Source organism: Triplophysa rosa, linkage group LG6 (assembly GCF_024868665.1).
Source record: "Triplophysa rosa linkage group LG6, Trosa_1v2, whole genome shotgun sequence".
Taxonomy (NCBI): Eukaryota; Metazoa; Chordata; class Actinopteri; order Cypriniformes; family Nemacheilidae; genus Triplophysa; species Triplophysa rosa.
The window spans coordinates 16128769-16139010 of record NC_079895.1 but is presented as its reverse complement, the minus strand read 5'-3'; the positions used below and the strand labels follow the sequence as shown (position 1 = coordinate 16139010).

Here is a 10242-nt window from a genome sequence, read left to right as displayed (position 1 = left end):
CGTAAATGCGCATCGGTGGACACAGCCCCTTAGACAAGTTTGGATGTCCAGTGTCACATATGACAATTTATTTTAGATTTAATTTATATTAATATATATATAATATTAATTCATATTTTATTTTATTGTATATTATTTGTATTACATTAAATAAAAAACACTCAACAGTTATTGATTCTTTACTGAGGTATACCGGAAGTTAAGTTTGGTCCACGTAACGTTTATGTTGTTGCCACTGAAACCGTCTTGCTTTAGCCTAGCCCAAATGGTAAGTTTTGATGTAGGTATATTTATATCGTGTATAATTTACTGTACTTATAAGAGCCGAGGCGAGCCGCACATTGATGATTATACGGGAGCGTTGTTTTCTCGCTTGTCCAATGAATGTTGAGACTCCGCCCGATGGCAGGTGCAGCTCTCTCTCCTTGAGAAAGCAGTAATACTGCGCTGTATAGGCTATACTCAATCACTTCACCCTTCTCTCGGGACCGTAAAGATTCTCTTTTAACTTTAATAGCTTTAAATAACTGAGTGGATAATCACGCATTTTTTTCTGAATCATTTTGTTGTGGACTAACAGGTAAGCTTCAATGTATAAAATGAACAGAAAACTCAGCTGAGTTTGACGCGGGTTTTTATTTGACATTACTGACAGGTTAAACGTGACCAAATGTAACCGAATTGTTGAATAGGACTATGATGTATATGATGATTTGAAGTATTTTAGCGGAAAATTAAACGATTGAAGTTACAGTACAAAAAATGAACCTAATCATTACACTGTTGTTCAAAAAAAACCGTAGGCTATTTTATTAATGGGATATTATGAGGAAGTTAATTAAGATTTTTTTTGGTTGAAATTGACGAAAAATAGGCTTTTTTCATAGATTTATTTGTGATTTACCGTTTTCTACATAACATAATCAAACATAATGAAACTATCGGTTCTGTGAAAATATAACCATATCTTAATTGACTAAGTAAGCTCATATCAAAGATTGAAATCAAACTTTGATGCTCTCATCATAAGCCTTTAGCCTGGATTTCACAGATCACATACCCTATTCCTGTTTTGTCAATTCAGTATATTTTTATACCGTAAAAAGTCATGGGAAAATATATTTTTACATTTTACTGCCTTAAATGTTATATACAATGAGTCTTTTTAATTTTAATTAAGTTCACCCAGAAATGAACATTCTGTCTTCATTTACTCACCCTCAAGTTGTTCCAAATCTGTATAAATGTATTTTTTGTTCTGATGAACACAGAGAAAGAAATTTGAAGAGTTTGGTTCCAAAATGAGATAACTCCGTTTTTAGAATTGTTCAAAAATCATGTTTTTTCATTGTGCATTCCAATTAATATCAATCAAACTGCAGCTGGTTTGTTTTGATTTAAGTCATAATAACTCAAAAAATACAGCTAACTAACACAATAAAACACAATAAAAATATGATAACATAATAAAAACATGATTTTTGACATTTTGGAACCAAACTCTTCATTTGTAGGAATGCTTGTAACCAAACAGTTCTTGGCCACCATTGACTATAGTAGGAAAGATTGCTTAATACATTTTTTTTAACACAAATGAAGATGTATATGAAAAGCAAACAGTTCTGGGGCACTTTTGACCATCATTGTCATTTTTCCTACTATGGTAGCCAATGGTGGCCAAGAACTGTTAAAAGGATTCATATAAATATCTTTCTCTGTGTTCATCAGAACAAAGAAATTTATACAGATTTGGAACAACTTTATAGCCCATTTACAGCAGGTTACATAAAATAAACCACTTGTCAAAATTTAATATAGTAAGTAAAAATGATTCGTAAAGCCAATTTGTTTGTACTTGAAACAACATTTATTTGAAAAACTTATCAAGTAAAATGCACACTGCTCTATAAATTGAGCTCACAGTTAAAATAAATCTTATATGTGATTTCACACATTAATGTTCTTATCTGTCTCTGCTTCTCTCTTCTCTGTAATTTAGCAGCTGAGAGCAACAATTGACAGGATGAGTTGGGGAGCGCTATATGCCCAGCTGGGAGGAGTAAATAAACACTCCACTAGCTTGGGAAAGATCTGGCTGTCTGTCCTCTTCATCTTTCGTATCTGCATCCTTGTAATAGCTGCAGAGACAGTCTGGGGAGATGAGCAGTCTGACTTCACCTGCAACACACAACAGCCCGGCTGCAAAAACGTCTGTTACGACCACTACTTCCCTGTCTCGCACATCCGTTTCTGGTGCCTGCAGCTCATCTTTGTTTCCACACCAGCTTTGCTGGTGGCTATGCACGTGACCTACCGCAAACGCAATGTAAGGAAAGGCCTCATAGCGACCCGTGGTGACAGTGTTAAAGAAAATGACCTGGAGACCCTGAAGAAGAGGCGTCTACCCATCACTGGCTCGCTGTGGTGGACGTACACTTGCAGTCTGTTCTTCCGGCTGATTTTTGAGGCAGGATTTATGTACGCTCTTTATTACGTCTATGACGGGTTTCAGATGGCACGTCTCGTGAAGTGCGAAGAGTGGCCCTGTCCCAATAAAGTTGACTGCTTCGTATCACGACCAACAGAGAAGACAGTCTTCACTATTTTCATGGTGGCATCTTCTGCCATCTGCATTGTACTCAATGTGGCTGAGCTGGCTTACCTGATTGTCAAAGCATTGATGAGGTGCTCGGACAGAGCCAAGAGGAAGAAGTCCTACGTACACCAAGACAAACTATCAAAAGAAAAGGCATACCTACAGAACCAAAAGAATGAGAGGTTGTTGTCATCGGTTTCGGACTCCTCAAGCAATAAGACGGTTTAGGATCAGCCCTGCATCCAGTGATATAACAAAAACAGAAGTTAATAGGCTTGTAGATTTTGACAGTATTTTAACAGCATTAAATAGCCTATAACAGCTTTAGGCCTATACTTTGTATTTGCAACTTAGCATGTTGCAAACCTCAACATGGTTCATTCCAAAGCTGACTTTTCTTTCCGAGACAAAAGATATTTATGGCACAGGTTGAAAATGCAAAAGCAGAGCTTGTCTGACAATATGTTGGGCTGTATGTATGGGGGTCACATCGCTCTCTGAATGCATTGCAATTGAAGATCGACGAAGATCGACAGTGACCCCTGGCGGTCACAATAATACAGACATGAAGTCGTCTCGTGCCTTTTGCACAAAACCGATTGTCCTGTTTTTTAAGAGTTAAACATGTATTGTGTTCTCGGTTGCATGAACACACTGTCTCTTTATTTGTCGTTTTTAGTAATTTCGTTTTGTCATTTTGTATACAACAGAAATGTGGCTGCAAGACAAATAACGGGGAACTCATTTTCGGGGAGCTAAGAGGTTTTATGTTTTTACTCATGCTTGGTGAATTGTCTTTAATGTCTGTAGTTTTTATCATGTTATACTTGCACTGACCTCTACCGGGGATTTCTAACAGCTTTTAACTGTGCCTTATTTTAGATGGGAACATGATTTCCCGTTCGCAGTACATTAGTCGGGTGTTTACTAGTGGCGCGTGCTCAGTTTACCTGTCAACGGGTGAGAGTGTGTAAACTCAGCTCGCGCTTTAACAGTTGTCCGTTCTATTGATCTTTTTTCTTTTTCTTCCCTCTGCGAGGCTGGAGCAGAGAACAGTTTTGTTTGTTATGGTTGTGATTTAGAGGTCATTTTTGCTACCAAGGTTGCCACATAACCAGTATTGACGCATCATCTACTGCCATTTCCAAATGCGAGTTGTTAGACTTTTGTCATCAGCTGGTAAAATAAAAATTCATAATTTTATATTTGCAAAGATCATATAGCTTATATTTTTGCTAACAACTGACATTTACATGAATCTCCTAATAAAATGCTTTGAATGTTTACCTTTTTGTGTGTGACTTTTGGGTTCTCCCATAAAAACCAACCGAGGGCGGTACATTTCTCTTCTATTTTAGGCAAGGCTTGCTGTAATGACGGAACATTTTCCCAGGCAGTACACTCTTTCCGACTGTCTCATAAAGTGTATATGGTCCGTTTATCGTCCCAAAGCTTTATTTATATTAATAACTAGCACAATTAAAATGCCTATTTGAAAGTCCAGACGCTAGAACATAAAACAAAACCAATATTAGCCTACATCATAAATGCAAAATTAAATCATGTTTCAAATTGTGTGTCCGAGTACATTTGGAGTAGGGGTGATGAGTTTACTTCAGTTGACAGGGGCGTGGCGTGCGCTCTGACGGGCTCATGACTTTCATGCATGGCCATTCAATATGACAGTAACGATGGCTGGGAACATGACACAGCTGCGCTCGGCGAGACCCCGTCTCCACACCCGATTTGCCATGAAAAACTAGGTGTCCTACGAGAACTTGGCCTCCAGTCTGTGTGTGAAGAACTTTTGTGAATGAATAAGTTGGCCTGCCACATTGAAAAGAGTTTGGTAAGCTGGCACTGCTGCCAGGATTTGGGAACGGGGGAGCGGGGAGGGTTCCGTATGCTTTTCAACGCACTCAACCTATGGCACCAGTGGCCGCTGGAAATTGCTTTCTATAAGTTTGGCAACTTCAGTCAAGGTATGCTTGAAGATAGGTGTGCGAAATTGTACATTGTTTTACATCCCAAAATAATTCATGTGATTTTTTTCGCGTGCTGGTAGGCCATCAGCAACCCCGACTTTTAGTGTTTCAGTTAGACGCATTTAGAGAAATCCTCAGGTCACAGGTATGAGCGCATAATAAAAGCAAATAAGATCTTTTAACAACTGTCTGACCTCATGCTTGAATATACAACAGCAAGACACTAAGGTTGTTAAACTTATAATATTCTGTATTTTAGGGATAATTTGATCTAAATGAGCCTTTCTCAACATTATTTAGTAAATTTGACTAGACTAAGACCAAGCGTGGAACTGATAAAATTATATTAACATTATTTATAAATTTAGTGTACTTGTTTAAAACAATAGTACTTAATATTGAAATATACAACTAAAAGTCAAATTTGCTGATATTTGATTTGCAAGTGTTATAATGTAACTAGCACTCTCTTTTTCAGGATCACTTGTTATAGAACCTTAGTCAATGGATTTACCGCCCTCAATACTACAACTTTTTAGTAAGTTGTATTACTTCTTCTGACTTTTATATGTATTTCACTGTTTTCCTCGGTTTTGTGTACTAGTGGTGATTCTCTGAGCTTTACACGATCTTGTCATGTATTTGTATTTAATACTTATAAAGGCGACTTTACCAGTAGCTCAATTGGTAGAGCATTGTTTAAGTAACACAAATGTTGTGGGTTGAATTCTCATGAAGCCCACATACTGATAAAACGATGATAAATGTAATGTAATATAAATGTGACAGTTTATCAAAAATTGCTCGTGGATCCATCTACTTTACAGTAACTACAGTAAGAATCCATGAATTATACAGTTTTCCTAATGCAGGTACTGTATGACACACTTAAAAACCGAGATAAGGAATTTTGATTCAAAACTATAGACTGAAAACTATTCAATCCATGTTTAATGCATATTTCTTGATGTCCTGAAATTGGCTCCATCCGGGCCCTCGGCACATCAATGTCCACTCAACACTTTCAACTGTTTTTGACTATTATAACGTCGATCTCAGCACATGCCTGCTGGGCATTGAAGCGAACAGGTGAGAGAGAAAGAGACAGTGTGTATGAGTGTGGTAAAAAAAAGTGTGTGCACGAGTGTGTGCGTGTGTGTGGTTGGAGAGAAAGCCGGCCAGAAAGAGTTTGCTTACACTGTCCATTGCCAGGTTTATAGCAGCCAGTTAGAGACTTTAATAGACAGAGGTCACAAAATGAATTGTATGTGAAAAGTTTTAAGTGATTTTCTGTGAAGGGCGATCAATGTCAAGCCTTATTTGGTCCATTTTCTCAAACGTCATTTGCTAAACACTGCTGGCAATTGGAGAATTCTTCATCAGGGCTGACCATTTGGATCTTACAACTGTGAGATGCTGTGTGAGTTCATGAGGGCTGAAGCATGTTTTAAGTGTTAATAGATGTTACAGAGAAAGTCCGGTTGCTTTTGCTGTATTCAGCATGTGTATTTGAATGAACACGGGCCTAGATGGCCTGGTAGAACACAGGGAGAAATTTGAGGTTATACTGATAAAAAATTTCCATACGATGAAAGTAAACTTTTTTGCGTCCGGTGGAAAAAGTTTTGAACACGAGCAATACTTTGTCTGATGATTGTTTTTGGTTAACTATGCCTTTAATGTTGCCTGTTTCAGCAGTTACTTTGTTACCTGTTCTGATGAAATCTCTTAAACCCTTTCCCTCTCTCTCTCTCTCTCTCTCTCTCTCTCTCGCTCTCTCATTCACTGTAGACTGTACTTTCTCTCTAGGCTAGAAATCGTGAAGCATGGGTGACTGGAGCTTTCTCGGCCGGCTCTTAGAGAACGCACAGGAACACTCGACCGTGATCGGCAAAGTCTGGCTGACCGTGCTCTTCATTTTCAGGATCCTGGTGTTGGGTGCCGCTGCAGAGGAGGTCTGGGGCGACGAGCAGTCGGACTTCACCTGTAACACGCAGCAGCCCGGCTGCGAGAATGTGTGTTACGACGAGGCCTTTCCCATCTCGCACATCCGCTTCTGGGTGCTCCAAATCATCTTCGTGTCCACGCCGACGCTCATTTACCTGGGCCATGTACTGCACATTGTTCGAATGGAGGAAAAGCGAAAAGAGAGCGAGGAGGAGCTTCGAAAGGCCAGCCGGCTCCGGGAGGAGAAAGATCTCCGATATAGAAACGGAGGGGGAGAGGAGCCCGGCGGTCGGGGTGGGGGCAAGAAAGAGAAACCGACAATTAGAGATGAGCATGGAAAGATCCGCATTAGAGGTGCCTTGTTGTGCACCTACGTGTTCAACATCATTTTCAAGACCCTGTTTGAAGTGGGCTTTATTTTAGGTCAGTATTTCCTTTATGGATTCCAGTTGAGGCCCCTGTATAAGTGCGCGCGGTGGCCCTGCCCCAACATGGTGGACTGCTTCATTTCCAGACCCACGGAAAAGACCATCTTCATCATATTTATGCTTGTGGTGGCTTGCGTGTCCCTTTTGCTGAATTTGTTCGAAATCTATCACCTCGGATGGAAGAAGGTCAAACAAGGCATGACCAACGAATTTACCCCCGACCACGAGCTGCTGCCCGATTCCGATGCAGCCGAGCCGGAGTCCTCCGTCGTGTCGCCCAGGACTGCCCCTCCCACCCTCAGCTACCCGCCGGACTACACGGAGGTGGCAGTGAGTAGTGGCGCGTTCCTGCAGCCCATGTCGGGGTCCTCCACGGCCGAGTTCAAGATGGACCGTTTGCACGAGGAGCTGGAGGAGTCTTCCCCTTTCTACATCAGCAACAACAACCACAAGCTGGCCGCTGAGCAGAACTGGGCCAACCTGGCCACCGAGCAGCAGACTCGGGAGATGACCGGCGCCTCCCCTTCCCCTTCCTCCTCCTCACGTTCCTCTGATAACGGGCGGCAAGTCAAAGACGCGGCTCAGCTCACCGGCACCTCCACCGGGGGCAGTTTGAGCATGGGGACGGAGGAGGGGCACGTCACCACCACGGTGGAGATGCACGAGCCCCCCGTCATTTTTACTGACGCTCGCCGACTGAGCAGAGCTAGTAAAGCCAGCAGCGTAAGAGCGAGACCCAGTGATCTGGCAGTTTAGCGGCTCTCTAGCTCAACCCCAAACATAAACAGACACACAAGAGAGGAAATGAGAGGCAGATTGCTGGAAGATAAAAAGATTCATAAATATTAATGCATTTATAAAAGTTACACGGGTGTGCAGTCAGTGAGTTCAGTCAGATCTTATGTTATTGTAGGCTACATGCATATGGAAAAGCATAATACTTCTCAATTTGGCCTTATTACAATCATTTTTTTGGCTAGTGTTGTGGATACACTCAACTTTTCATTCCTTTGATTCATACGCATTTGGAAGACCGGAAACACAAGCTCATGGTAAATTTAGTTGCTGAAAGGATTTATGACCTGCGGATTTGTGTCACATGAAAATGTGTTGCCGGTTGAAGATCAATACGTGATGCCGTAAACGTTTAAAAAATCCAAGATGGAAGAATCAATGATAATAGCAATACTGCAAAATCTAAAATGTTGGTTAAATTAAATAAATAAATAAACGCGTGTGAAAAAGTGTGAGGAGAATTGTTTTTAACACTGAACTATAATTATTAACCAAATTGATGTCATGTTACCTGAATTAATTGAAAATAGTAATCCTAGTATAAGCAGAATAATGGAATATTATTACAACGTGCATTAGAGTTCTAATAATTTTATGGTCTATCAAATGTTAGTGCTACAAGTACTATGTGCCATATGCAACTGGTATTTTTTTGCTATTCCTACTTGTAAATGAAGCTTTTGGGACAACTCACTGACTGACATCCTGAGAAACTGGGTGCACCCTTTAATCGTTGCATTAAGAAATGGAAGAAAATTAGGCTGCAATTATGGACTTAAAGAAATAAGTAAATGATATAATGACCTCTTTTGGATCTTTTATGATAAAAGGTAATACAGAGAAGGTTTCTCATAATACTTATGAGAAAATGTAATGTATTATTAATACTTACATAACAAATTATATTTAAACGGTTGCATTTTTATATTTGAGCAAATGCCATTTTAAATGATAAAACTGTATCTGCTTGAAGCGAAGATCAAATTCACAAGCACCCATTACTTGAACATTTTAAAACTTTGTCAATTATACAGGCACATGCCTCCACATTTCCTCACTTTAGAGGAGAGATGAAGACATGTTGGGGAGAAACCCAAAGTGAAAAGCACATAGCTCTATGAAAGTGGAAAACCTTATCGCATTACTATGAAATATACATAGTAATTTACAATATTTACAAATGAAAGTATTACTGAAAGAAAGTAATATTTGACAGTGAAGTATTTAGATAACTGTTGTACTACTGAATGGTGCAGAGCATGTATTTCTCTGGACCATGTTTTTCCCCACTTTTTTAAATCCCATGATCTGAAGTTTACATCCTGCTTCTATATTACATTTGAGAGTTTTAACACGTGTCCAATTTTACCATCAGATACATTTTGACAATCTGGCAAACTCTATATACTGTATGTGGTATCATTATTGGTTTTATTACAAAACGTTTGAAAAAAAAGAAAAGAAAACAAAGTTGGTTGAGAATGCGTACAAAACAGTTTTTCTGTAGTCGGTTCCCGGTTTCCAAAGTAGTTACTTTAAAATGGACATTCAATGATGCTGAAGGTGTCTTATGCTGATATGGAGATTATCTCTTGTTTTGTACAGTTTCAGGTTACTGTTGGTCCTTATCAAAACTGACTGCTGCTGTTATAAGCTATAACATGCACAGCCTTCTGTCACAGTGCCAGTAAAGATAGGAAACAGCAGATAAACTCTCACACATTTGACTCGGGTTTTGGGGAACCTTTACTTTTTGGGACCTCTTTAAACATGATGTACTGTATCAGGTATATACTACATGCTTTCAGTCCATTTAAAGAGACAGGCAGCCCTAAAAGAGAAACACTATACCGAACAGAGACAGTGCAGGTTTGCGCTTAATACAGTATTGTTTTTTATCAGATCATAGTATCTACAAATGTATGTTATTTATTTCCTGCTGTTTAATGTATCCCAAATGAAAGTGTGTTATTTTGTCATTCTTGGTTCTTAAAGTTTACATTTTAGTAAATAGTTGAAGATTTGCACATTTAGGCGAAACAACACACTGTTCAAGAATTCTTACATAGGTAGAAAAGACGGAAATATTTTTTGATCCTTAAAGGAAAATGTCTTAATGGTAAAACTTGTTGTGTTAATGGCAGTGTTATTACACTTAAATAACATCAAATGTAATTTCTAAAACAGCACTTGTAGAGTATAAGAAATATACACGTTTCCAGTGTTTTGATTTTAGGACTGTTGTGATGGACCGCAGGAAATTTGAACATTTTTCATCAATTCTGAATTTGAATTGGCCAGCCAGCTCCTTCTCCTTTCTCGATCCGTTTGTAGTGTATTTAGTATCAGCCCATTCTTCTCAGATAACGCTCATTTCTTGATCTTACTGAACTGATTTTCTCAAGCAGAGCTGATTATTCTGACCAATCAGGGAAATGAACCACCTACATATGCTCAGAACAGCAGCCTGTTTCAATGCTGTCTTAAGAGA

General features: G+C 39.3%; 2 protein-coding genes across 3 annotated transcripts; both read left to right on the top strand.

Annotated features, from left to right (window-relative positions):
- The first annotated feature begins 470 nt into the window (after positions 1-470).
- Positions 471-3856, top strand: gjb8 (gap junction protein beta 8). Its single transcript, XM_057336145.1, has 2 exons — positions 471-580; positions 2000-3856. The coding sequence occupies exon 2, from the start codon at positions 2024-2026 to the stop codon at positions 2822-2824; it is 801 nt and encodes a 266-aa protein (XP_057192128.1). The 5' UTR covers positions 471-580; positions 2000-2023; the 3' UTR covers positions 2825-3856.
- Positions 3857-4289: 433 nt separating this feature from the next.
- On the top strand, positions 4290-10242 carry gja3 (gap junction protein, alpha 3). 2 transcript variants are annotated; one of them, XM_057336814.1, is made up of 3 exons: positions 4290-4578; positions 5060-5119; positions 6373-10242. In XM_057336814.1, the coding sequence occupies exon 3, from the start codon at positions 6408-6410 to the stop codon at positions 7710-7712; it is 1305 nt and encodes a 434-aa protein (XP_057192797.1). In that variant the 5' UTR covers positions 4290-4578; positions 5060-5119; positions 6373-6407; the 3' UTR covers positions 7713-10242. The 2 variants fall into 2 exon arrangements, with proteins under 2 accessions (XP_057192797.1, XP_057192798.1); XM_057336815.1 differs by lacking the exon at positions 5060-5119.

What these genes read in the sequence shown, in the direction of transcription:
- gja3 (XM_057336815.1), top strand. Translation starts at nt 6,408, where the DNA reads ATGGGTGACTGGAGCTTTCTCGGCCGGCTCTTAGAGAACGCACAGGAA.
- gjb8 (XM_057336145.1), top strand. Translation starts at nt 2,024, where the DNA reads ATGAGTTGGGGAGCGCTATATGCCCAGCTGGGAGGAGTAAATAAACAC.